The sequence below is a fragment of the Chamaea fasciata genome, unplaced genomic scaffold (genome assembly GCF_029207755.1).
Source record: "Chamaea fasciata isolate MVZ Bird 193981 ecotype frontalis unplaced genomic scaffold, bChaFas1.0.hap1 SCAF_15, whole genome shotgun sequence".
NCBI classification, from domain to species: Eukaryota; Metazoa; Chordata; class Aves; order Passeriformes; family Sylviidae; genus Chamaea; species Chamaea fasciata.
Genome location: NW_027094100.1, coordinates 5,285,020 through 5,312,916, shown reverse-complemented (window position 1 = coordinate 5,312,916; position 27,897 = coordinate 5,285,020). Strand labels below are relative to the sequence as shown.

The following is a 27,897-nucleotide window of genomic DNA, read 5'->3' as shown; positions in this document are numbered from 1 at the left end:
TTTCTCCTTGGAAAGACAGTTTAAGCCTCAATAGAAATAACTCCAAAGGCATGCCGAGCAGTTTTTTACCCAGTTCTTCAACTTTTAATTAGTTAAAAGGGGAAAACTCCCATTTAAGGACTAACATTGCCAAACCAAAGCAGATACTGCTTCACGTTCTCACAGGGGATTGGAGCCTGACACTCGGTGTCACACCATGGAACAGCATACTGTTATCAAAAGGAAACCCAAGAACTCAGATCTTTGCAACTGAAATTTCTGTGAAAATACATCTGAAGAAACAATTGGAATTTAACACCCTACAGTCAGCTTCTTCGAACCCTTTCATTTAAAAGGCTAGACAGCACTTAAGGTCTTTACATTGATTTAACCAGAACAAAGGAATTAATTTTTACATTTCCAAAGTACTTACTGCAAAGTGATCAAGAAACTATGTATTCTTTTACAGTCATGAGACAGGCTTTACAAGTAAGAAGCTCTAGTAGTAGTTGTGTCAATTTTTTGCCAACAATTTTTGTTCCATATTGACACCTGCTGACCATTTCTTCTGACTAGTCAGTTTGCCTGTATTACAACTTTATGCATTAGCTGGCCAAATATATACATAAATGTATATTAGTTGGCCAAATAAACCTAGGATTTCAGTCAGATCTCTTCTCCTTCAAGAACTTACAGAGTAAGTGTATGTATTTTATCTATACATATATTATATAGATGTTCCTGTATCTGTATACACACACACACATTTACAGAACTCCAGGAAGTACTAGAGTGCTCAAGCCTGCTGAAAGAAGCCTTCATGAATTTCTTCAGAGCACAAAAAGGTTTCTGCCTTTTCAGACATGTGCAAGGGAATCAAGTGAAGTGCCTAGAGAGTTATAAACAACTGTGGAAACAGCCTCCTGTACTGGAAGGACGCCTCCTGTGACTACTGCCCAAGAAAAGAGGCCATGGGATCGTCAGGTCTCTGCCTTTTCATTCTGTAGGCCTCCATCTCCTCTTCTGTTGGCTCCCTGGCTTCATACTGGCTGTTGTATGGCCTCTTCCTCTCATCCAGCTGCATCAGTTCTTTGATGTGGAGAAGTCGAGCCTCTTCAGCATTTAGAGCCTGAAATGAGAGCAAAGGGAATCAAAATTTTTACAATGGAAGTTAAACAAAGAACAATGAAGGTTTGTCTTAGATTCTTGTATGATGGACAAGGAGCAGGCACAAGGGTGGGATAAGCAAAGCACATCTGGCCCACCCACAGCACATTTCACCTAATGCTCACTTTTTAGTGTTTAACATAAAATGATGGTAAAATGCTATTTAGTACACAAGACACTTTCATCTCTTCCCAAATGTCAACATCAAGTAAGAAACTCACAGGATTTACCTAAAATATAATCATGGTCTAGCAAGTACAAATGAATTGTTTGTTATTTGTTGTTATGTGTTTGGGGTTTTAATTTTTAAATGCTTTGTGCTATCTCACAACTACCGTTGTTACTGGAAAAGAAGCTGCATTTGTACCCTGCTTGAATTAACCATGGTTTTAGCAGGTTTCCTCTCAGAGCAGCCCAAGGCAGGCTGCCGTGCAGCTTGCTTGGGGCAAGGATTTATTACATCAGCTGTGAGACTTGGCCAAGCCTGGGATACAAAGTGCTAAGGTAAGATTAGACACTGCCTTTGATCTCTCCATCTTTCTTCCATACACAAATCATTGTGTTCTGCAGTGTCTTTTATAGACCTACAGGTGTAATAGGTGCCTAGACATGAAATGTTCTAAGTCATCTAAATTAAATCTTTCGAAACTAAGTATTTATTGAAGGTTTGCCTGAGGAATAGGGGACTTTAGAACATCTAACATCTAAATTTTAAATTTGATTTCGCTCAAAATTAGCATCAAACTACCCCATGGTACATCACCAAGAACTACATTATCGGCTTCATAAAACTGATGCTGTAAAATATGTCATGTTCCTTTTGCCACAAAGCCACTGAAGATTACAGTGCACCTTTTTGAGTTTTTCTTGCTTCTTTTTCTCTTCACCCTCACTGTCGGAATTTGAGCTCTTCTTGTGCTTCTTCTTTTTCTTCTCTTTCTGTTTCTCTTGGTGGATCTGTAAGGTGGGAAACAAGTTACTGTTAAGATTCAACTAGCCAGAATTAATAATGCCCAAACCACTAAATCCAAACTTCTATTAATGCTATTTGAGAGCTTGGTTTTCAGTGGAGATGTTAATGATATAATAATGCAGTCTAGTAATTTTCAGGCTTATTATGACTCTACAGAATTTTGTAGTTAAAATGTTGAGAAGTATCTGTCTTCCTGAGAAAGGGAAACATCCTACCTCCATCAGTGTTTTGGGTTTTGTCATGTGTTCATCCTCCTCAGGCTGCTCTTCCATTAAACTTGCCTCTGTGTTCTACACAACAGACAAGAACAAAGATACCTGTTACTGACCACATCTGAAAGGGGAAGGACAAAAAAACCAAATCCCACAAATCGCTAAAAAACCAACCTCCCCCAAAAAGCAAAACAGTCTAAACCTTAAGTAAGGAATATGAATACTCCTAGCTCTTTCCACATGAATAAACAAGAGAATACTCACAGCAATTTCTTTCCCAGCTTCTCCTGTACAGTAGGAGTACTTGACAAAGGAGTGACAGCACCTGTAACCCCACTTGCCTTCTTTCCAGTACGAACCCCAAATGCACTGCAAGAGAACACACCATACAGGGACTCCTGAAAGAGGCAGGCTAAAATTTACTCCTGAGCTGATACCCTGGTAAGCGAATTACTCAAAAAGGAAGCTAAGAGAAATACTTTTGCTATTTTACATGAGCCTTACAGGTACACTGTCAAAAAAGAGAAGCGCTACTGGACGTGGTCAACTAATATTCTAAGTGGAAGGCAAATTGAGTGACTTCCCCTTTAGTTAAAGATTGCCGTGGCAACTCTTCAAATTCACATCATAACTATGACAATCTGAAGTTTCTCCTTAGTAGAAAAGGGAGAGTGTCACATTGAAACAGGAGAAATATACTTGGTGTATTAATTATATTGTACTGCATCCTAATATACTTCCAACGGGAAGGTAGTTAATTTTTAAAAATTTTAATGCAATCTAGGACTTACTGTATGGTTGTTGATCTTCACATCCTCTTCATACTTAGAACAAGCAATAGCTTTCTCCTGTCCTTTGATGACTGTTCCATGCCTAGAATACTCCACATAATCTTCTGTTTGAGCTAACAGCAGTTCAGCTGGGGGGGCATCTAAATGTTCTTGTCCTCCATACTAAAATGCAAATAGAAATGACATACAATAGTTTTGAAAAAATCCCACCTTTTATACAGTTAAGCAAACATTTCAAAACCAGCACCTCTGCTACTTTGTCAAGAAGGCACAAAAGTGGACAGAAACAGTTTAATCTTTAGTGGAGAGTTAAGACAGAAATACATCATCTCCTATGGCCTCTGTGGTGTCTTTTGGTGTTCAGTTTTGTGGGGGGTTTGTGTGTGTGTGTGTTGTCTTTTGTGGTGCTTTTGTTTGTTTTTGTTTTATGCTTGGAGCATGACAACAGTGATACTCCTCACTCAAAGCAGAAAAACTTCAGAGACCAAGCCAGACAGCTCAGGTACAACCAGGGCAATACCACCTGTCCCCCTCCAAACTTGAATGTTGACATAGTTAGAAGCTAAATGGATTATTTAGTTCTTTTTCAGTTGTCCAAGAAACAAGTTGCAAAATAGGAAGTAAGTATTTATCTAACAGACCATACCCAAAATTTGAGTTAGAAAGAAATTCAGATTTCTTCAGTGGAGAAATTCTGACAGTTAAGGGAAGAGCTCCCAGTAATATAAATATCAGCAGACCTTCAAAGGTCCCTATACTAAATAATATAATTCATCAATTGATGAGATAGTGTGTATAAATATAAACATATTTTAAGTCTAAGCTGCTGAGAACAGCTGACACCCTCTCACATAGGATTAGTAATCTGACTTGTTCCCCAAGACTCAGACTTCAAACTCAACAGAATTCCTATTAAATAAACCCAAATGCTTGTTACCTTCTCTAGGATGCTTTCCTTCTGCTGTGCCTTGAAGTCTTCTTTTTTCACTTTGAAAGATTTATAAAGGAGCTCTAATTTTGTGGGGTCTGCTTGCAGATGAACTTCAGAGCCCTTGTCATAAGCCTCCCAGGCAAACACTGTGTACACAAAGAGGTTCCACTCAGTACTTACTCTAAAACTGACATACACATTCAAATTACATCCTTGAATTCCGAAGCACTTTGAAAGAAGGCCTCCACCTATAAAGATTTACTTATTTCTCTTTGGCAAGAAAGCAGCATTGTTAAGTGTTTTAAGTCAATTTCCTTCAACAACCCCCAAACCCAAACCCCACTTACGCTGAGTCTGTGCCATGGAAATGGTATCGCCTGTGTAGCGAACAAAGTTGTCACCTGCATAACCAACCCTGCAGGAAAGAACACAATTCTCAGCATTTGTAATGTGATTTCATCTTAAACACAAACATAGAAGTGCAACAGGCAAGTAAAAATTCTCTAGCTGGGGGCAAGGAGAGATGTAAAGAGCATTATTTGCTATCATTTAGGTACTGCCATTCTATTTTAGGCAGTGAGCTAATCCAATTACTGTTCTCTGAATACATGCTTTACTCTCAGCCTGTCTGCTCTGTAGGTTCCCAGCACAACACAAGTCAAGTGTCTGACTCAGGGTTTAAGGGAGACAGCCAGGTGTGCAGCCAAAAGCCAGCCTATGGCAGCTTTGATGATAAGTTATCTAGACAATGCCAAAGCTTTCACACCTTTTGTGTGCAGAATCCACTAATATAGGAGATCTTACTCCTAATTCAAGTATCTTGTTAGGTACCACAAACACATCACACTAGTCTCCAGAACCAAGAAATAAGGGATAAAGTTTAAGATATGGTTACTGAAATACTTTACATAACTATAATAATTGTTCACAGGCATCTCCTCTAGATGCAGCAGTGCCCTAGTCCTTGTAGAGATAATTACACTAAACTGTGGTCCACATGTTCATGAAGATTAAGGATCAGTCAGTCTTACAAAAATACCACTTTTATATGTTAAACCAAAATGTGTTCCTAAATAAAACAGAGGTTTCTCTAGGTTTACTAATATGTGTATACAAAACTGACTAGAGATTCATTAGCTAAAGGACATAGAGGTAAAAGAAAATATAAAAGTATTAGTCTCAGTTTTAAGAATTTTGTTGAATATACAAGCACGACCTCGTTTTTACTTACTCATCTGGATTCTTGCCTGTGTTGGCATAAGGGTTCTCCCTCATTGCTCTTGTTTTGGGATCATAATAAGCAGAGTTTGGATCTAGATTCCTCAAGTACTAGGGAAAAGAAAACGACATAAAAGATACTTAATATTTTTGATTTTTAAAGAACTGAGGTTACTCCTGCATCCTCCAGTTGAGATGTTTTAAAAAGTTCTATCTTTAAAAAGGATGACCTTGATGAGGTTGTAATATGGGCAGGAACAGAACTGAGAATAGACTTTAACTTCCAAACCCCCAGACCCACAAACAAAGTCATTAATAACTGAATGTATAATTGAAATTACCTCTCAAGAATACAGATGACCATCTGTACAGAATTCTTTACTCACCTTAGCAATGTCTTCCCGAATACGTAAATTTCGGACCGTGATGCGTCTTTTGGAGTCAAAGTTCTGCCCAGGCATATCAATGTCATCTGCATATTTGTCTTCATCTTCATCTTCACTGTTATGATCTCTTTCCTGAGGAAAAACGGAAGATCTGTAACTAAAAGAATTCCTTCCCTCTAGAGACACGTACAAGAATCTGATTTTACTGGTTCTCTTAAAATTCTGCAATCCCTGTAGTTACAATGTGGCACAGTTTACCTGGGTTTAAGTGTGCTCTCAGGCTAATCTAACATTCAACGCTTCAGAATAACTCTTGTTACAGAATTTTCACTTCCTTCTATGGAAATAGTTATCAGAACGTAACTATGATGATATTAAGAAAACAGTTATTTTTGTCAAAATATACCACATGTTAAAATCTAGTTATGTGCTTGCATTTCAAAGGTTTGACAACACATAGGAATTAAAACAAAAAGCCTCTTCATGAAATCCAGCAACCTCTGCCCAAAGAAGAGGTGGGCAGTGGCATGGACACAACATTCAAACCCTTGTGCCACCCTTGTTTTACTGTTCCACTAACTACAGGTTCCTTCTTTGCCCATGGTGTGATGCAGTGGGTAATCATCTTACTGTCTGTGAATTTGACTCCTCTTCTCCCCACTGGTGTCTTGGGGAGTTCTGCAGCAAACAAAGAGCACATCAGCAGACAAGACAAGGTGGTGGAAAAAGGCAAGATGGCATACAAAGGGCAGTCAAAGCAGAGCTTCATGCTGGATACAAAATAGAATTTACCACTGGCCCCAAATGCAGAAACACTGCTACATAACATTCTAGGGAAATGCTCTTAGCTGTCTCTGTGACAGACACATGTTGGAGAATTTTTCACTCTATCCCCAACAAAATTTCCAATTGTTTGCAAGAACAGCAAATTCTAAAACTGTTGCTGTTATTTAGAGCTTGTTATGCCTTTGAACACTGAGGATTTAGACTATAACATTCCATATCATGCAAATGTAACCAAGTTTCAACTCTGAAAGCTTAAAAAAGAATTAAGGAGATACGAATTCAAGAATTTAGTCAGGATTTACAGGAATACTGAGCCTGAAAGACAAGGCAGAGTTTAAGTTTGACAAACACAGCCAGATTTTATTTTCTTAACCTGCTTAGTCTTTAACTGAACAACACTTGCAGCATGGGAATTTCAAGATGGGAACAGCTGTGAGCCCTGGAACACGGGCCAGCAACTGGCCAGCATTGACCACGCAAATCAGTGTCAGTCCTCTCCCTCAGACACAGTTAAATTTCAAACACACTTTTCTTCTTACAGTTCCATTTTATAAGCAGTAGGAACACAAAAGCCAACAGTGTTTGGTTCATAAAACAGGCATGAAAAGAGGAAGGATCTCTTCTATTGGGGAGGTCACAGCACTGTAGTTTGGGCTGGGTGGCAGCTCGAGCTCACTGTGCCATCTAGTGACAACCGACGAGGGGACAGCCACAACCTCTGCAAGGAGGCTTTAAAAACCTACTTCTGACCAGCAGCAGTCTCTGTTTTTGTCCCCATTTTGTAAGTCACTGTGCAGCGATTTTATCTTAAACCAATTTGCTGTTTCTTGATGAAACACCTTCCTATTCCAATTTATATTGAATATTACTAAACCAATGCACAGTCATCACCTCAGCACTAGTCAGACCATACCAATCTTTAAATACGAGAAAAGCATTTCAGCACATGAAAAAAATTACTACATGGAAAACAAGCTCTTCTGACCCCAAATTCCATTTCAGCAACAGTAATAATCACACAGAATTTCTGCCCATAAGAGGAACACAAAGCAATTCTCATTTGAAAGAAAATGCTTCAAGTTCTTGAGTGTGACACAGAACATGCTGGTGCTAGGAAAACCTTTAAATTACTGAAAGGTGTAAAACCCAACAGCAGACCCTGTATAGAGAGTAAAAGAACTAGAAAGCAGAAATAATCTGATTTATATTTATTCAGCCTAAGCAAAAATAAATTATGTAAGTTTACTTACCACTTGCTCCAGCTTCCCTGATGCCAACTCCTCCTGAAGCTTCTGGGCTTTCAGTGTACGTTTGGCCTGTGGAACATGAAAATGCATTTGTTCAAATATTTCTTTTTAGCACCAGTTCTAATATCAACAGAGCACATTACAAGTGTCCCTCCTCCCAGCCCAGCCTCACCCAACAATAACTCTCTCCCCAGTAAATCACAGCACTTACATACCAAATCAACCTTGGAATACTCCTCGACGATTTTCATGTGCTCCTCTGGGTTGTAACCGTTCCAGCGGTCCCGCTTCCCGTCGTAGTCAAACATCAGCTGAGGCTGCATGTGCTCATCTGGGGCAATGTTCATGCCTGTGTACTTTGCTCCAACTTTCCTGGGTCTCTGAAAGGAAAAAAAAAGATGGTTAGATCAGTCCATTAAGTTACTCACTCATATCCCTTTAAAAATACTATCCACCAAGCTCCTCTAAGGCAAGTTGAATTCAGCACTGTAAGGCTGTGGATTGTAGTTCTGCACTTTTATGTAGAACAACTGACTTCCAACCTCATAAACTCCTGTTTGTATTTTCTACAATTATGAAAGCAATTAAAACAGTTTCTGGGGGTGGCTTCTACCTGAGATGAAGCAGAAAGACAGACACAACAGCACTTGAGTTAATGCAATTAACAGGAAAATAACACTTGCACCTGTTACTTCAGATTTTATTACAAACAATTGATGGATGACACACTGAATTGTATCACTTTTCCTACATAATAATTTATTTAGAAAATTCTAGGCCGCCTCTCACTCTCTCGCTACATGTAACGTTTTTCAGAACAGCTTTTCCAAATGCAGTATTTGATCTGTAGCCAGCTATTTTTCACAGAGATTAGAATACTCATGGCGTTAAGAGAGGGAGAGAAGGGAAATTTACCTCCATACAGTCCTTCTTCTTGTGTGTGAGTGCCCCGCAGTTCTCACAGGCCCCTTTGCGGTACCTGGTGGCCACAGCGTGCTGGAGGGAACACAAGGGCAGGTTGGGACACTCTGGCACATTCACACAAGGGTTCCCAACAACATAATTCATGTTTTCAGCACCACTCAAGGGTGAGTACCCTCCCCAAAGCCCAAAGACGTGCTTTGATTATCACCAGGCTCTGTGATTTGCCTGCTGAATAAAACTTCCTGCCCCTCTCAAAACCACAGAACCAGAAATCTCCTCGTGTCATCAACTCAAATCCTTATTCCATGAGAAAAACACTTTGCATACCTCCTGAACTCCTCGTTTGTACCAATCTCCAGAGGAGTTGTACTGTTTCTGCTTCTCTGGCTGCGGTCTCTGGTGCTTTAGAGTGGGTCTCTTAGAAGGATCTATGTACCAGGGCACTGAGGAGATGTACTGGGGAATATGAGGGTTGATGTCTCTGTAAAAGATGTTGTGCAGTGAGCACATGGCACCGGGAAAAAACCCAGAACAACTCAGTCTAACAAACAACCTTCACACTAAAGTTCAAGTGCTTTAGGGGCGATAATAAATAATGAAGAGTATGATCCACTTCAAAATAAACTCTCAGTTTGACAAACACAGACTTTGAGATTTTGTTGCCACCCAATTCACCCAAACTCCTGCCTTCAAATCAAATTATTCTGTGTAATGTTACTGAGCAAAGAAATATAGCAACATTTCTCTTCTCAGAAGCAACAACCCCTGTAGAAGCAAGAGAGAGAGGCAACAGACGAGGTACACAGTAAAAGACCCCTGCACTATGTTTTGCTCACTTTTAAAATACCACGTTATCAGCGTCATGGATTGGACTTTTCAGCAGAACTGTCAGTAGCTGACAGAAAATAAACACTGAACCTATGTTTTTCTAAAAAATATCTGATAACTGGAATATTAGAAGACAACGTTTGACTATTTACTACTACAGCAACTCACACTGAAATCACGTGCTACCCTCACAATTGTTCTGTAACCACAACAGGAAAAGACGTTTTTCCTCAGCAGCTTTAGAATAACCACAGCTTTAGTGAAACATACTTTCCCTCTTCATCCACTTCAGCGGGAGCATTTCCTAGTTTTCTCTGTTCTTCTAATTCTTTCTTTTTCCTCCAATCTTCCCTTGTCATCTTCTTGGGCTCCTCCAGGCTCACATCATTTGCCCCTCCTGCAGGAGGGGCGTTCGCCACCGCACCCGAGGCCATTTGGGCTGCTTTCCTTAGCAGAAAAAAACCCAAACCCTGGAAAACAAAAGGAAAGCCTGAGAGATCAATACTCTGTGACATCACAGCTCTTCAGCGTGATTGTGTCACTCAGTGAAATGCGCTAACTCCGTATTATGCATTCCTGACATACCTCTGGCCTGAAAAACAATCCCCAATGCCGCAAACACAGAATTACCTTACTGTTTACGTGAGAGCTGGGCCTGCGCGGACCCCGCAAGAGAACGACCGCGGGGAAGCCGCGCCAGACCCGGGCGGGGGACACCAACACTTGCTCGGAGCCTACAGCAGCCACACTCTCGGATCCCGATCCCGATCCCGATCCCGATCCCGATCCCGATCCCGGTCCCGATCCCGATCCCGGTCCTCTGTCCCCGCTTACCTGCCAGGCCGCGGCGCCGCCCCACAATGCCCCGCGGCTCCCCTCACTTCCGGGGCGGAGCCGCGTCCCCGTGCCCTCCCCGCCCCGCCCCTGAGCTGGCGTGCAGCGGCGCGCGCGCGGCGCCGTCAGCCAATCGGCTGCCGCGCGTGGGTCGAAGCGGCCAATGGGCGGCGCGGGGCCGGTTTAAAAGGTGGCGCCGTTGGTCCTGAGGGTGCCCTGGCTTGGGTGAGGGGGATTTGGGCTCTGCTGCTTTGGCTGCTCCTGTGCTGTCACTTTCTGAGGTAAGCTGAGGGTTCGGGGGTAGGGCCGGTCTGAGACTGCCAATCTTGCTTCAAGCTGTACAAAGGAAGGGAGTTTTCGCCCCGAGAAAGGCAGTAAAGCTGGGGAGGGGTTTGGAGCTTCGGTCTGGTGAGGAGTTGCTGGGGGGTGGACGTGCTCAGCCTGGAGAAAAGGCGGCATAGGAGACGTCTTACCGCTCGCTACAATCACCTGAAAGGAGATTGCAGCCAGGTGGAGATCGGTGTTTTCTCTCCGGCAACCAGCAAAACGACCAAAAGAAATGGCATCAAGCCGTGCTGGGGGGTATTTAAGTTGGCCATTAGGAAGAATTCTTGACAGAAAGGGTGGTTAAACATTTAAACGGGCTGCCCGGGGGAGCGGTGGAGTCACTGTCCCTGGAGGTGTTGAAGGAAAGGCTGGATGTGGCGCTCATTACCATGGTGCGATCGCCATGGTGGTGTTTAGGTTGGGCTCGCTCATTTTTGAGATCTTTTCCAGCCTCACTAACTGTGATTCTGAGTTTTCCTGCAGACCTCTTTAATGAGGAATTGCTTGCTCACCTGTGTAAGGGCAGTAATGAGCACGATGCAGGAGCACTAATAAATAGTGCCTTCAAACCTGAGGGGCTTTAGCTGAACTACTGTATGGTGGTGGGAAGTAGGGGTTTGTTCTTGTCTAGAGACCAATATGTGATACCTCGGTTGTTTTTAATGGGGCTTGCTTAAAAAGTGTGTTGTTGTAAGACAATGACAAAAAGTGTTTTCTGTTTTTCTGCTATGGGCTCTACAGGGTAGTCTCATCCATCTGAAGATGGCAACTGTGATCTTTGTTGATCAGGAGAATGGTGAACTGCATGCTCCCAAGAGTCAGCTGAAGCTCCGTTCAGGATCCTGTGCGTATTTGCTGCCCTGAGCCAGTCAGGGATCAAGTGAAGGCCATAAATCACATTTTGTTATGCTCTGCTTTTAATGGTAATAGTTTCTATTCATAAATCCAGTTACCCAACCGATTCTTCCAAGCTCACCAGGTAGTATAAAATTGAAGGTAACGCTGTGCTTTTGTCATAAGTGTGGATTATGTGGTGAACAGGGATTTCCATTACAGCTAAGTTTCCAGCCTGTGCATTTACTTAGGCAAGCTTTAGTGTTGCTGAAGTTTGCTTTTTTTTTCTCTTCCCCCCCATTCCAGCAAAAGTCCTAGCTGAAAGAACACAAGTTAACACTCCACTTCCTAAAAAAGCAATCACTACTTCTCCAGTCGCATCTCGTTCTGTCAGAAAGGTTCTTGGAAATGTGAATAAAACTGAAGGAGTCACGAGCAAGATGGATAGGATAAAACAGAAAAGTCAGCCTTGCACTGTGAACAAAGTGAGTATAACACACGCTGGGGAGCAGGGGAGATCCATGATTTACCTGCTGTTGTGGCTTAACTCTGATATAATTAAGCACCACGCAGGTGCTCCCTCTCTCCTTAATGGGATAGGGAGAGACAATTGGAAGGGTGAATGTGAGAAAAATAATGGACTGAGATTAAGGCAATTTAATAATTAAAAATCTCATGGTAAAACAAAACTAATTCCTTGCCAACAGCTGACTAATGCCTTGCCAGTCCCGGAGCAGTGGTAGCCCGGCTTTCCCAACAGTTTTTCTTGCTGAGGTGTCATGCAGTGTGGGATATTCCTCTGGGCAGCTGGGGCCAGCTGTCCTGGCTGTGCACTCCCAGGCTTCTTCCTCTGGTGGGGTTGTGAGAAGCAGAGAAAGCCTGGACTGTATAAGCACTGCTTGGCAATAGCTGAAAAAGCTGTGTGTATCAATGCTGTTCTCATCATGAATCCAAAACATGGGATCAGAACAATTGCTAGGAAGACAAATAACTGTCCTACCTAAAAGCAGGCCACCTATGTAGTTCTAGAGAAAATGGTCTGAGTTAATGTCTTATCCACATCTTAAGAGTTACTTGTTCTAGGGCAGTCATCTCTTAGCACTACATATAGTGCTGCACTGCATAAACTCAGCTGAAACATTTGCCCATCTTAATCTTCTTTGTGTTGAAGGCATTAGAATTTGGGCCTGACTTAGCAAAGTGTAGCAAGTATGCTTGTCTGTAGACCTGAACAGCACAAGAAAGCCCCAACAAATATGCTACAGTAGCTCAAATAATGTTACTTCTTCTTTTTATGACTAACAAAAAGACTGGATTAGAAAGCTGCCATACAGTGGCTGAAGAAGATTGGCCAGAAATAGAAAATATGTTTCCTTCAGATCCTCAAGGTAAGAACCATGGATGTAGTTATTAAAGTTAACAATAAGGCTTTCACGAGTGGTGGCATTGTTCTAAGAATTTGTCCAAGTTACTGTGGCACACAAGCCAGCACTGCATTTCTCCTGAGTCCTTTCTGAAACATTAGGGTGCTTGCTGCTTCTGAAATACTTAAACAGGAATGAGGTGGCATTTCTAACAGTAGTGGCTGTGCCTCAGATTTGTTATTCTGAATCTCTTATGGTGGTGACAGGAAACAAGTTCCAGATAACCATGTATTAGCTTCTTAGTTCATTAAACAGTGACTAGTAGACAGGGATTCAAAGGAGTATAGAAGAGTGTGTGCCAAGATGATTTGTAACTGAAGAGATTCCTGCTGTAGGATAGAACAGTTGAAGATTAAACTTCTAAAGCTGTTTTTCGGCCAGCCCATTTTAGATATTCTATCTCAGTCCTTCAAAGTGTGTCCTTAAAGCTTTCCTCTTCATGTGGATGTGTGTGAAAACTACTGTGCCAAAGACTGTGGTGTTGATGAAAACATGTGCTTTGCTTGCTGAGGTTACTAACTGCTTTGCATTATCAGTTCTATTAGGCAGTCTGGTGTTTTCATCAGGGTTGGTGTATGGGGTTTCATGGACATCTAAATGATGTAACTGCAAGTGAATGAGAGGAGACTGTTGTGTTGTTTTAGATTGGCTTGTATTTCATTTAGTCTAGAAGAGTTTGCAGCTTCCCTGGCTACTGCACACTAATTGTCTTTCTTAAACAGACTTTGAGAGTTTTGATCTTCCTGAAGAATACAAACTAAGCAATATCAACCTGTGCGGTGTTCCCCTCATGGTATTTGAAAGGACGTATGACAGATGTGTGAACAGGGTTCCTTCACCTGTGAAGATGGAAGAGATTTCATGGGAATCCAGTAAGTGGAGACTTTGCATGATTTTCAGTACACACAATGCTCATCAGTGGTTAGGGCAAAGAGCCAGTTGGCTACAGCAGTGAGTTGTTGCTGTCTGAGCTACCAGAGCAGGGCACCAGTATCAAGCAGCCTCTGCTGTGTGGCCAAGCTCAGTGTCCCTGGCCCACCCTGCCAGTGCAGGCAGTTGTCTCAGTGGTGTTGCTGCCTTATGGCCTAACCCAGCTGCAGCCAGCACCATACAACTGCTTGCTTGCTCCCCTGCTCTGTGGGATGGGGAGAAATCAGAAGAGATGTGAAAACACTCATGCTTTGAGATAAAAGCAGTTCTGATAAGTAAAGCAAAAGCCATGCATTTAAGAAAAGCAAGACAAGGAATTCATTCAGTTCCCATCAGCAGGCAGGTGTCCAGCATCCTCACAACAGCAGGGCCCCATCACATGCAGTGATGGCTTGGGAAGACAACTGCCATAACTCCAAATGTCCATCCTTTCTTCTCCTAGCTTTATCTGCTGAGCATTACACCATGTGGTCTGGGATATCCCCTGGGGTCAGCTGTTCTGCCTATGCTCCCTTCCAGGTGCTTGAGCACTCCCAGCCTCCTCCTCACTGGTGGGGTGAGGAGCAGAAAAGGCCTTGACTCTATTGCTGAGCAGTGCTCACACAACTAAACCATCCCTGAATGACCAACACCGCTTCCAGCACAAGTCCAAACCACAGCCCCTACTTGAGACTGTGAAGAAAATTAACTCTACCCAGTGAAAAGCAATACTCTGAGCAATCTTCTGTGGTGCTTTGCAAACTGATCAGTGAGGTGGCATAGGCTTATACAATGAAGCAATATTTCCCTTGCTTCTTCAAGAGGTTTATACTGAGCTGCTGGGAGCTAGCTTATGTTAGTGTGCATTCTGAGTTTAAGAAACTGATTTAATTTATTTCTAACTTCCAGACTTACTACAATCAACTGCTGACTTCCTTGCTACCCTGGATGAGATCATTGACATGCCACCTCCAAATTATGATGTTTAATGTGTGCTCTCAAGTTTCTTTTGAGGTCAAATTTGATATAGTTCTGCATTTCAATAAAGGCTAGTTTAACCCATATACTATTGTACATGTCCTTTTTCATGAGCCCAAGATGTAGGTAGTAAAATAGATATTTGAGGAGGAGATTCTGACGAGCAGGTAAAGCAGAGCCTGGATAAGCTAAGCAAGGCTGTTGTCACCCCTATCTAGGAGTTGGTACTGTTGATTGGAGTGTGTGTGATAGGTTGAAATTCTTCTGACCTCACTGCCTAACTTGGTCCATTAAACATGCAAGGGCTTGAACCAAGTTGTATATCTAGTGTAAGGTAAGCACTAGAGCTGGTACTCCTCTGGTATTTTCCCTTTGAACTTGTTTACTCTTCACAGTGGCTGAAGTGGTGCATGTTGGGTTCTTATGGAGCTGTGGACTGCTTTTTACAGAAAAGTGCCTATAACTAAGGCACTGAAACTGGCTACACAGTGCCATCACATGGCCTCTTGGCAGGCAGCAACACAGGTAAAAACACTGGGATGTGAGACCTCAGAACAGTGGTATGAGACACAGTATGGATGTGTCATTGACATAAATTTAGATGTGTACAGGCACCTCACTGGGAGAGAGACTCTAGTTCTTCATATGTGTTATGAAAGTCTATCAGGGTGAAATGAGGTCTTTTTTGTTACTTCGAAATATTCACTGTGATCAAGAACCTAGATGTCTTGGTACAATCAAATAAGCCTTTTGTGCCATGCTCATATGTGCCTATACATGCACTTTAAAACATGCTTGTAGAATTTTGTAGCAAACTGAACAAGTATTTGCATAATATTTACAAAGGTGATAATGAAATTATTTCAGATTCATGGGCCTCTTGGTACTGACGGACTAATCTCGGAGCTTAGATACTTATTTGTGGGGCTGATGGAATGGGTGTGCAGAAAGATGGGGTGAGTCAGGCTTGGGAATGTTGGTGGTCTGTCTGCATAGGGATGAGTGCTGCGGTGGTGTAGAAAATAAGATGGTAGTGGTAGGATTAACTAAATTTCTGTTGGCCACAGTGAACCTCATCTCAGGCTTTTTGCCCTCATTAAGAGTTCTGGCTAATGCAGGTTGAAGCTTTTGCTTTTACAAAGCTTAATTTTATAAACATTCATTAGAAAGTTCCATTTGTTTCAGCTGGCTTTTATTTTCCTCATCTCACTCTTCAACTGAGGTTAAAGGGAAATGCACATTCCTGAGACTTTCTGGGACAAAGCTGGGGTGAGACTCCATCTGTGGATGGAGTTTCCTGCTCTTGGTGACTCCAAGAGCTCCCAGTCACAAGGCACTGTCTTCTCTTTGGAATGTAAACTGGCCTCAGAGCTGCAAGCCTGCTTGGTGTCAGCCCATGAAGTCAGTGCTGCTGACACAGGAGCATTGGGAATTTTGTATTGCTTCAGGTAGGTGTTGACACTTTTACTGGTGACTAAAAAGATCAACTTCCTGAACTGCTTTAATGTTGCTATAGCATGGCTCTCTATACTTACCAAGTTCTATTTTCTCTTGGTTATTGTCAGGAATACTGACTTGAACAGCTTGAGTTCAAAATGCTGTGTGAGCACTTTTGTCCACACCACCCTTGTTACTAAAAACTGCTTCTAATGTTTGTGTTTACTTCCTTTGATCAGTTTATGCTTCCTGCAAAGATCTGAGATACTGGGGATTTTAAATGCATGGCTGTGAGGGAAATGAATGCTTGTGTGGTGGTGGCCTTTTACAGACCTCATGGGTACGTGACTGGGAGCTCTGGATTGTAACGAAATGCACAGAGTAGGGACCTTTTCAGTTCGTTTTCACTCTGCAAAGGAACTTTTATCTGTGAGAGTCGCTTTAAGCCCTTACCTGAATTTCTGTAAGAATTTGGAGATGCACATGAAAACAATCTCTTAGCAGGCTGAGTAAGGTTACTGGAGCGCACATCAGATAATCCATCCTGTGTGCAGTGTTGTGGCAGTGGGTGGCACCACGGTAACACAGCCTTGTTAGAGCTGCTCCTGCTGCAGCCTGAGGTCGGAGCTGTGGTGGTGCTTGCCTTTGGTGCCTCACACAGTGTATGTGGCTGATGGCCTCAGGGCCTCAGGAACGGGAAATGGGGGGTCAGAGTGGGCACTAAGAAACTGAGTGCCTCAACCCTGACTGCAGAGAACAGTCCATCAGCCAAGCACTTTTTATCTATCACCTTGTTTAAAAAGAACAAAAATGACAAGCCTGGAGGCAATTGGTCTCTCCAGGGTTAGCAAAGCCATGAGTCTTGTAACTTTGAGTTTCACTGCAGTTTTACTGATGCTAGCAAAATACTGTAGTAGAAATACAATGCCTTCCTAAGTATCCCTGGGGTGATCCTGTGCTCTGAGACACTCAGGCACTGACCCTCAACATGTCTGTAATGAGGTTTACGTACAGGTTTTACACATAGTATATATTTAGTAACTGGTTGGGATCTAAATGTATATCAGATCTAAGTTATTTTTGCATACAACTTTGCAAAGCATGTGAGAAGTTTTTTATAAATTTACTTCTAACTGCAGTCTGGGAAAAGATTAAAGCATGGCGGGCCTGTTGTGCTCAAATGATCTATAAAGTTAGAGGAGAAAAAGTTACGTGTTACATTTGGTCACCGTTTTGGAAACAGGCCCATGACTGAACACCCCAAAGGTCATGCAACAACATGAAAATTAGTTAAAGTGCTCAGGTTTGGTATTGTGTGTGTGGTAGGGAGGCTCCTTGGGTGAACTTCATGCAGTGGAGATAGACTTGAGCGTTGCCACACCAACAGTGAGAGGATGTTGTCACCGAGCGTTATCACTGGGCTCATGCGGGGTGTTGGTGAAAAGATCCAGAGACCTCGGCAGTAGCTTCTGGGGAGCTTTGGTGTGGGACTGTGCTGGATCAGCAGCAGAGGGCTAACTCTGCACGTCTGGCAGCTCTTGCAGCGAGGAGTACGGGCCGCTAAAGGGGCCGGGGCTAAGAGGCAGCGCCCTGTTCCGAGCCCGGGGAGCCGTAGGCGGCGGGAGGGATGCGGGGGATGCTGCGGCCCTGGCAGGCGGGGCGGTGTGCCCGCAGCAGCCGTGACTGGAGCGGAGCCTCCGGAGATGGCTGTACAGCCATGGAGGGAGCCTTTTCATATTTGTTACTTTTCTTTCCACTGCTGCTCAAATTTCTTCTGATATCTATGCGAGGTGCTGTATTAGTCTTCTGTAGTCAGTCATCTGGGATGCTGGATGTTAATGGGTTTTTAGGAAAAATCCCTAGAAATGCTCACTTTGCCTGGAGTGTTTTTCCCAGCTGCAGTGTGCATGTTCCCTTCAGAAGGTGGAGAAGAGACGAGCCATCCCTCAGTGGAGCCCAGGGGAGATCAGGCTGAGCTGGGGGCATGAAGTGCAAGTCTTCCCCTTCTTTCCTCTCTGGTACACGCTGGGCTGTCCACAGAGACACAGCCCAAATGCCCTGGCCCTGCAGCAAGGGATGTTCCTGAGACTGTTGCAGGGAAATCCCAACTGCAGGGCCCTGGGAACCCCTCAGCTCTGCAGGGCAAACACGCAGTTCTCCCAGCATGTGAACGGATATCACGGCCGGTCTCCTTCCAAAATGTCTTGGGAGGTGTGAGCAGTCCATGTGTCAGAGGTGCCTGCGGGAGCCTGAGGAGCAGCACTCAACACCTCTGCTGGGCAAGGACACGGGGTGGCTCTGTGTGCTGCTGAACCATCATGTTTGAGAGAGATGGGCTGTGGCACAGGGCAGGTCACAGCAGGCACAAACACCCTCTGTGCTGGAATGTCCTCATCTGGGAACATCCGCTTGCAGCAGATCTGATTTCCAAAATAGGAGTGTTTTCTTTGGCTGTTGTTCCAGTGCAGGTTTTTCAAAGTCTCTATGACTCAGTTTTGGAATAAGAACAAAAAACAGAGAAAACCAAGTTTGAATCTGCTATTATTTGGCTTCAGTTTTCTGTAAGCCAGGTCACCAAAATCATTCCAGCTTCAAGAATCAATAAATTAACATCATGTTTAACTTACAATTGATTAAAGAACAAGATGATAAGGTGCTGCTGGATTTATTAGTTCAGAGGATTTTGCACTTCATTCAGCAGATAGCATCCTCCTTTTAAAAATACAATTAACCACAGCTGGGTTTTTGTAACTGCTGCTTGTGGAAACTCCAGGCAGAAGAAATAAGTTGTGATTCTCTCTGATGGATTCTGCTTATTTTCAGGGAATGGGTCAAGTTCTGTTCACGTAAATATATCCAGTAGCAAACAGCTCTTTTCTCTGAACAACTTCTCAGCCTGAAACTTTTGTCCATGCAGTTTTCTTCCTAAGGCTCTTTAGGCGTTGTCTAGTCCTTGTCCATCACATTCCTTCTTAAATAATGCACAACCTTTGAGAGCTGTTTTTAGCAGCTGTGTGATCCTTTGCTGGGAGTAGAGCCTATTATTTCCTCTCCTGGATTTTGTGAAGGAGCTTATAAAAATTTTTAGGGTATTTAAAATTGCCAGTTAATGAGTCCCCTTATTATGAAACCAAGACTTCTAATTCCAAAGCTGACTTATGAAACCTTGCTATGTAAACTAGTTTACAAAAATTCATTTTGGTTTGGTCATCCCTGGTTCCAAGAGTATGCTGACCTCTCAAAGCATGTGTGAGAGAAAAAAAGCCAAAATGAGAATGGGAACATTCCTGTGGAAAAACTGATTCCAACAGCACAGCACTTTTCTAAGAATGATTGTTGCACTGGAAGATATTCAAAACTTGCAAGTTGCAACTAGGTTCTGGATTTTGCTTTTTATTTTCTACCCAGTCTTGCTCCAGCCTTTTTTTTTTTTTTTTTTTTTTTTGCTCAGATAACAAGTTCTTAACAGCTTCTTTCAAGGATTAAAAACCTTCTTCTGAAGTGCTTTCTTCTGTGCATAGCTTCCCATGTCTTAGTGTGAGTTTCTTTTGAAACTAGGAAGGATCTGGAAATGCTTTGCATTGAAATCTAGTTGCTTTGAGGAAGCTCATATTATTCTTTGGTTGTGTCTTGGTTCCCCCACATGGGTGTGTGTGACCATGCTGTGATTCTTAAGTCTTTTGCTGCAGTGATTTGATGCTTTGCAGATGATTATTATCAGGAAAAGCAGACAGACAAGGGCCTTTTCTAGTGCTGGAACCCAGCCAATTCTGTCATTCTACAGACTTTTTTTTTTTTCAGTTGGAGTTAGCATCCTAGTTTTCTGATTAATACAGAGAGCGAAACATAATTTGTCCTCCTAATATCTTCAACAACATGTTTGAAACAGAGGACAACACATTAGGAACCAGATGCATCACCTGTGGAACAGCCAATTCTTTTAAGTATTCAGCACTGTTTAGGAACCTGCAGAAGTTAGTGGGGATTTGTTATCCATGTTGGGTTTCAGTGCTGTGTGACTGTCCAGGCTTAAGCCCCAAATGTTGTTCCTGGCACTAAATCCAGGAGTGCAACGTTTTTATCTGATGGGGAATACTGTGCAGTGTATCGAGTTTAATTTTCAGCTCTGCCTGTGTGACTTCATTACCTAGGTTCTACTTTTGGACATAATTTTTGTGCCTGGAGGTACACCTAAAATGGGCTGGGGCCTCTTTTGTACCTATCCCCAAAATCTAGATCCTCAGAACTGCCATAATAAACTGCCAAGCTGTGGTGGCACTGGTGGCTTATGGCTCTTCTGTTTGCTGCAGGTGAATTCCCTGATGAACGTCTGTTTCTAGGTAAGTAGCTAGAGTCCTCTCTACACCTAAGCTAAGCTGCTCCTTGGCCTCCTTATTATTCTGTGGAGACTGATGGGACTGTTTCCAGAGCAATTCTGTCTCATGTGGAATGCGGGCAGAGTGGGGTGGCAGCTGAGGAGGAAGTGTTGGTGTTTCTATTTCCAACAGCAAGTACCTAAATGAGTGTGTGAGAGGCCAGGACTCAAATTTCCTGATGCTCGAGGGGCCTTGCAATCCCACTCACAGCTGAGCTGTTCTGGAGGACTCTTTTGAACTTCTCCTGAGTAGAACTGCACAAGGAGGCCTTGGTGTGCCTGGAAGGGGATGGGCTGGTGGCTTGGTAGCTAGGGCTGCAAGGAGAAGGAAGACTGGTTAGCAGACAGTCCTCTGGATGGATAAAATCTTCCCTCTTTTGGGCTGTGGTTGGAGAAAAGGAATCTTGTCTCCTCTCTGTTCCTGCCCTGCTCATGCTTTCTGCTCTCAGGCTCACTCTGGTTCTGGGTGCCTGGCTCCATGTCTGTGGTTGGGTGTCTGCTGTAGAAGGGGTTGCTGTTTTCTGTCCCTCTTGCTCAGGGCTGACTCACTTCCTGCCTTAGTAACTCATTTGAAACCTTCCTGTTTTCTGACTTCTGACTGCAAAGTGAAGCCATGTATTAAGGTTGTGAGAGAAATTGTACCCTGCTGCCTGGTGCTACTTTGCATCACTTTCTTTTCACTTGAGCTATCTGACAGGGCAGCAGTGGGATATTTTTACCTGTTGGAATGCTGCATTCATCTCAGGGAGCACTGTTTGTGTCAAGGGCAGGGTGCAGGCAAGCTGAGGACTTGTCCCAGGGAGGGAAGCATGTGAGGAGATGGGGGCCAGGATGCAGATGTGGAAGCAAATCTCTGGGTGCACTGTGGTTTGTGTGGGGTCTGACTCTGTTGCACTGTCTCTCAGACTCTTGTTTTCACAGACGTAAAAGCCAGTCACAGGAAAATAATTAAGAGGCTGACAAACCTGAGTAGAACAACTCTGGCAGGGTTTTAAGGCACGGGAAAAGCAATCTGGCTGTCATGAGGGACACAGAGCAAACCTGCAGGGTCTGTGGGCTGTTCTGCCAACACCCCAGCGCTCTGTGCAACTGTGGAGCAAAAATCTTCTTTTAGGATAAGAAATATGTGCATGTACATGCACTCATGTTCACAAAGAGGCTCTAGGGGGAAGGTTAGTGCCTCTATATGAATCTCAGCAGGCATTTCCTATTGGGAACATTTCCCAGTTTATAAAAACATGTCATGGAGGGTGCTGCAGCTCTCCTGTCTTGGCATGTTCTTCCCTCTTTTGTGAGCCCTGTCCATGAGCAGAGTTCTGGCTTCTGGAGGCTGCACAGGTCATCAGAAGTACACAGAAGAGCTGTTTCTACCATCCCCTCTCCTCTCTGCTACTCAGGCATGCCTGACAGCTCTTCAGTGCTTGCATAAGAGGTAGGAGCACGGTGTCCTAATATATATGCCTGTCCCTGTGGGCTGTGAAATGGCTAATCAGATCCTACCTGGCTCTGTAAATGTGCACAGTGGTCTGTGAAGGGTGCATGATTTATAAAGTATTTTCTCAGTTTCTCTCTCAGCCCAAGCTCTCTTCAATGTATTTGGTATTAAAGCAATGAGATAGAAATCAGAGGGAGAGCTCATCAAATTTGTAAGTCAATTCAGCTTAAAGAAACCTGACAACTAGATGCACAGAAGTAAAGAATAATATATGTATGTGTCATAAGGCTCTGTATCATAGCAAAAGACCCACAGAACTAACCTCTCATGGGAAACCAAGTGAAAGTTTGCTTTTAAGAGTACTGAAGAAGAAATTCCAGTTTCTTCAAAAGTAATGAGGATTTTGCTGTAGTTTTCAATGGGACTCAGCTCCTGTTGGAATTCGTTACTCATACCTCACTGCCTGTCACAAAGAAATACTCTAAGCAGGGATGAAAGATTTATGAAATCATGCATGAAATGACTGTATGTCTCCTCTGCTTTCTGAAGGCTGTATTTCTGTGGAAGATATTTTATATACAGAACAGGATTTATCTCTGATGCCTGCATGTTTTATACCTCTGTAAAGATTTTAACTGCCTTGGGAGAGATCCTCCCTTCTGGGAGCATCTTGTCCCTTGGTGAAAGAAGGAACTCAGCTTCTGTTATTGATAAAGAATACAGTGAACAGCGGTAAAGAGGGCAGAGAAGCTGGGACTACAGGTGGTCTGGCACCTGGGCTGTGATTTAGTGCTCTTAAAATGCACTGCATCACTATGCATGTATTTTAGAGAGTACTGCACTCGGGGCTGTAGTGTTACTTTGTTTGGCTTAACATTAAATTGCCTCAAGAGATTCCAGCCACTCAGTTAGGCTGAGATCTAGACTTCCTGTCAAAAAAGAAATTCAGTTAGTCAAAACTTTCCAGATGAGATGCTAAGATGATAATGTCCTGACTGATGTCAGCTGTCAGGAGTGGGACACAACATACTGCCAGTCTCTTCCACTCTGTACTGACTTTCTTCTCCTTGCTCCTGCTTTGGTCCCTTCATTTGTCTCACAAGCGAAGTGAAGAACCTGTCCTGTCATCCTTGCTCTCTAAAGGCCTCAGTAAGTGTTTTGGCTTTATTGTGCACTTTTCTGCTTTTGCTTGGAAGATGTGCTGAGGACTCTCCGCCAAGGGATTTGGGTTCTCTTCAGATGCTCTCTGCTTGAGGTTATCCAGCTGTGACACATGCACACAATGACACCTTTTGGGTCACAGGAAACCTGAATTGTCTTTACTTAAAGAACCAGCAAGGATGTACTGCTCAGCAGGGCATATATTAATTTAGTTCAGTGTCCTTGAAAATAAGTTTTTAAATTTGAGACTAGAGTGAGGAGGCATTTTTAAAGTTGTACAAGTGAGCTCTGCAAACGCAGCTGAATCCCAGCCTGAGATTCCACTGTTCCTCTCTTCCTGTACAATGACTCATTCAAATTCATTTAAGCATAATTATTGATAAGTCCTACTAGAGCCTTGGCTTCTCTGTGGGCTAACGTGACCCAGGGCAGCATCTGAGAGCTCAGACAATGGTATTTTTTTAGCCCATTGGATCTCTCATGCTGCTGAGAAGAAAAATCCCAGTTTCACATGCTTTTGGGATTTGTCTTTGCTGTTATATATTTTGATGTGGGTATTAAAATGGTGAGTGGTTTTGTGTCTGAAACCTCTGCTGTAGTGAATTGTAACTTGTGTTTTAGCCTAGTTGAAGGTCTGTAAACCAGATCTTGGGATGAAACAAAAGATGGTACATATTTTTGTCCTGAGTATGGACTGCCTGAACTTCTTTACTTGCTCAGAGAAACGTGGTTATCAACATAAATATCTTTCAAATTTTCCTTCTCTCCAAGGTGGCTGATGCAGATGTACATGCTTTTGTGGTAACCCTTGGGGTGAGTGCGGCAGAAAACATTAGAGCTGTCATGGAAAGTGTTTGATCAGGGTTTTGTTTTTTTTTTTCCTGGGAGTGTGCTCTCTCTGTTTGCAGACATGCAGTACATGGGAAATGTTCCTAGTTGCTTCCAGACTAATAGATGGAGGGCATTTCTTTGTCTTGGGGACTTGTGTGTGAAGGAGAACCTCCTGGAATGTATCCCAGAAAAGTCCCCTGGCCTGACTGGGATGAAGACAACCGGTGGAGAGGGTGTGATTTCCTGTGGGTGAATCCTCACAAAGTACCCATCTGAACTGGAAGCTGTTGGAGGTGGTGGAGGTTTACTCTTCCAGGGCTAAATCCACAGGGTTAAATGGTGTCAACCTGTTCTGAGTCTGTGAACAGGGTTTGGAAAAATCTGTCTAATGCCTTTGTCAATTGGAGTCTACATGTAACAAAACAAGTCCTGTCACTTTGTCACTTGCCAGCTTTGCCAGAAAAGCCCATGGGAGTAGTGGGCACCAGAGTTTTAACCAACTCTTTTCTCTCAGAAACAATCTGCCTCATGTCAACAGTGAACAATGTTGGAGTGGAGTAAGCAATCCGTGCTGCTGCTTTTGCTGTTTGTGGATAAATAAAAGTGTTAATTACCCAGACATCTAATTCCACTCCTTTTTAATAAGCTGCACACACACTCTGACCATCTTGGTACAGATATGGAGAAGTAGGTTTGTTTATGCTGGTATCAAACATCAGCCACTTTGTTTTGGATGCCACAGATGTTAGGCTGCAAGTCTAATGTCTTCTCCTTTAGTGTCTCACTTTTTTTAATGTAGACTTTAAAACAGTATTCAAATGAGGTTTTGACCGAAACTGAATCATTATGTACTTGAAAGCTAAAGAGCTTATCAGGCATCTGATAATGCTTTCAGGATTTCCCCAGATGAGACCGCGTAGTGTACAGACAGGAAGCTGAAGTATCGAGCGCCTGACCGGAGCTTCCTCCTGTGCAAGAGTGGGGGTTTCTCTGATTTGAGTCTTTACCTCTGCATGCATGGTCTGAGCCTTGGAATCTAAAGGAGAAACAGCACCCAAATCTCCCAGCTGAGCCCCCCGAGCGTGGTGAATGGAGCACTTCAGTGCAGCCCCTCTTGCAAGGTCAGCAGAAGAGTTCTCACCTCTCCCTGTGCTGTGTTACCTTCCTGGCTCTGTATCAGCCAGGGAATCAGAAAGGGACTTTCCAGAGCTACAAACATGTGAGCTGAGGAGATGGAATGAACCCATATGCAAATTAGTTTTGATTCCCTTCCCTTTATAAAGTTAAAATGTTTTTTGAGAGAGAATCAGATCCCCCAGAGAGTGGGAGTCTGAGGAGGTTACCTTGGGCCGGCAGTGGCTCTGTCCCTGCTGTCTGTCAGTCTGTCTGCCTTTCCATTGTGGAGAACAAAGCGGAGTGATGTAAAAGAGAAAACGAGAAATGCAAACCTGTGGTGACTGAAGAGAAGGAAGGAAAATGGAAGAGAAAAAGCTGAAGAGTGGGAAAAAGATAAAATAAAGTGAATTTTGGGGATTCCACTGTGAGTAAGAGCTGAAAAAAAAGTAAGCTGATTTATTACGTTTGTCTTCTGCCTGAGTGCCAGTACACTTTGTATACGTGAAAGGTAATTTGCACATTAAAGAGTGAATCAAAATGTCAACTTCTTCAAATCCTGCAGTTTTGAACCAGGATCGTTCTGTCAGCTTTGATGGATTTACATTCTGTAAATGCAACATAATGAATATCAAGTCTTTGAAGTAATTTTGAGTTATATTTATGCTAAAGCAATGGGAAATTTAAAATGATTTTAAATACTGTTTTGTCAGGGAATCTGCACATTTTCTATTGCTTCTCTCTACCACGCTGGAATTTTTTCTCTTGTCCTTCTAATGCTGTTGTGATTTTATTCCAAATCCAGTGGAATTCAGAAATAAGGGGTGGTGGTATCATTATGTGCATTAATATTTTTCCTTGAATTATGACTTACATATATTCATTTTTTCTTTTAAATCTGTATCTTAACCCACTTAAATAACAACTATTTAAACTGGGAGAGGATGTGAGTTAGTTGATGTGTGTTTTTTTTTCTTTTCATCAAATTCTACTGATTTAGAAACTGCAGTGTTTGTAACAGAAGAGTTTGGCTATGCCTGGTTTTCTTTCACATCAATTTTTACTTTTTTGAAATTATTTATTTATTTATTTATTTATTTATTTGGTGTGTGCTTCTAGCTTATGTAAGCATCCAAAATTTTGCTTTGCAGCATGGAGAAAAGGGATGGAGAAATCGCCACTCTTCTGTGGTGGAATTCCAATAAATTCCCAAGTGGGTTGGTGCAGGGAAGGGTTTCTGGAGTTGGCAGGATAAGGCAGCTCCCCTCCCTTCACTAGCATGATTAGAGACAGGCAATTACTCTTTCATTTTTCTGATTACTTTGCCTACTGAAAAATGCAGTTTTGACTTAAGTGAAATTATTTCCAAAGCTCACCTGAGTACGGTAAATAATCAAAAAATAAATTTGTTTCAATATTTTGAGACTGAAACTTTCATTTTTTTCTTTAAAAAAAAGCTGTTTGCATTTTCTTCTTTGCTCACATGCAAAAATAATAATGGCAAAAGAACTAGCATTTTTTTGTTTTAGGCCAAAATATATTATTTAATGTATCTCAAATGTATGTGTTTTATTTTCAGAAAATAATTTTTAAAAATCATTCCAGATTTAGCTAAATGACATTTTTCTTAGGATTTTTTTTTTCTTCCTTTTGGCTAGTGGATTAAAAAAATACTAATTGCCATAGCTTTGGTTGCATTTCATCTTCATCTGGGGGAATGTTGAAATGAATGTTTTTTTGTGGGAAAAGTTGATGAAAATGTGAATTATTTTTATGATAAAAATTTCTGGTCTTTTTGAAATGTCTTTTTATCAGTCAAAATGAGCACATTATACATCTTTTCCCAAAAGAGAGGATGAACATCAGTTTTCATGATTGAAATCAATTTTGTGTATCATTGTTGAACCAATTCCCTAATTTCATGAGCAAATCCAGCTTCTCTCTCTTCTGCAGCTTTTCAAACACCTGGACTCCATCTAAATTTGCTTTGGGCTTCACAGTTCTTAAAACAGTTGTTGGATAAGCAGGGTCTGGAGTTCCTGGGGAGAGGGAGTTTGAGGATTGCCTGCACAGCAGGACAAGGGCCCAGGGCTCCAGTGGGGACTCTTTTGCAAGACAGAGGTTTCAAAAATATCAGTGACTACCTGGGATGGTCTTGGGGGATTCATCGAGGAGAAGCCTGAAAAAAATTGATCCAAAGTTGTATTTAAACCTTTAATATACACTGAGTATCCAAGTCCTTATTGGCAACTCTAGTGATCTGAAGTTATTCGTGGAATCATTAATTGAATACAACACACGTGCCTAAATATTCTGGATGTGATCATGTTGAATCTAAATAATACCTAAATTATTTCCTTTAAATTGAGATCTGACGAGTTCAAGGTGAACAAGATTTAAGATTTTGACTAGGAGGTGAGCGTATCCCAGAGGAAAACACCAGGTGCCACAGGCTGGCTGTAGCATTCCTCAGCCTTTGCTAATGGACGCCCTTCGAAACAGAAATCTTGGGCCATTTCCCATGCCCCAAAAGGAGCCATCTGCACCTGCAGGCAGTCCCAGGAAGCTTCCAGAAGCTTCCCAGTTTTTCATCTTCTAAACACAATGGATCATGGGCTGGTTTCCAGGGTCTGGCAGCAGTATTCTCAGCCCATAGGCTGAACCATTCCATGGGAATAAAGTGCAGGGCTCAGGTGCCTTAACTAGGTCACAAATCGTTGCTCTCAGTCTGTCAGGTTCCTCTGAACTAACCATGGCCAGTTCCACACTGCTCGAGCTGTTTCATTATTCTGTTATT

The 27,897-nt window shown here is 42.6% G+C and overlaps 2 protein-coding genes across 3 annotated transcripts; one reads left to right on the top strand and one right to left on the bottom strand.

Annotated features, from left to right (window-relative positions):
* Positions 1 to 61: 61 nt before the first annotated feature.
* Positions 62 to 10,335, bottom strand: SLU7 (SLU7 homolog, splicing factor). Of its 2 annotated transcripts, XM_066196959.1 has the most exons (16): positions 10,277 to 10,335; positions 9,713 to 9,912; positions 8,942 to 9,095; positions 8,606 to 8,686; positions 7,906 to 8,070; positions 7,694 to 7,759; positions 6,288 to 6,335; positions 5,658 to 5,789; positions 5,285 to 5,382; positions 4,401 to 4,468; positions 4,060 to 4,199; positions 3,123 to 3,284; positions 2,596 to 2,700; positions 2,335 to 2,409; positions 1,999 to 2,103; positions 62 to 1,108 (listed from the first exon to the last, which is right to left on the bottom strand). In XM_066196959.1, the coding sequence occupies exons 2-16, from the start codon at positions 9,874 to 9,876 to the stop codon at positions 929 to 931; spliced, it is 1,743 nt and encodes a 580-aa protein (XP_066053056.1). In that variant the 5' UTR covers positions 9,877 to 9,912; positions 10,277 to 10,335; the 3' UTR covers positions 62 to 928. The 2 variants fall into 2 exon arrangements, with proteins under 2 accessions (XP_066053056.1, XP_066053057.1); XM_066196960.1 differs by lacking the exon at positions 6,288 to 6,335.
* Positions 10,336 to 10,449: 114 nt separating this feature from the next.
* On the top strand, positions 10,450 to 14,834 carry PTTG1 (PTTG1 regulator of sister chromatid separation, securin). The gene is made up of 6 exons (XM_066197087.1): positions 10,450 to 10,557; positions 11,345 to 11,447; positions 11,744 to 11,922; positions 12,747 to 12,825; positions 13,584 to 13,733; positions 14,680 to 14,834. Exons 2-6 carry the CDS (start codon positions 11,366 to 11,368, stop codon positions 14,757 to 14,759), a joined length of 570 nt encoding a protein of 189 aa, XP_066053184.1. The 5' UTR covers positions 10,450 to 10,557; positions 11,345 to 11,365; the 3' UTR covers positions 14,760 to 14,834.
* Positions 14,835 to 27,897: the final 13,063 nt, after the last annotated feature.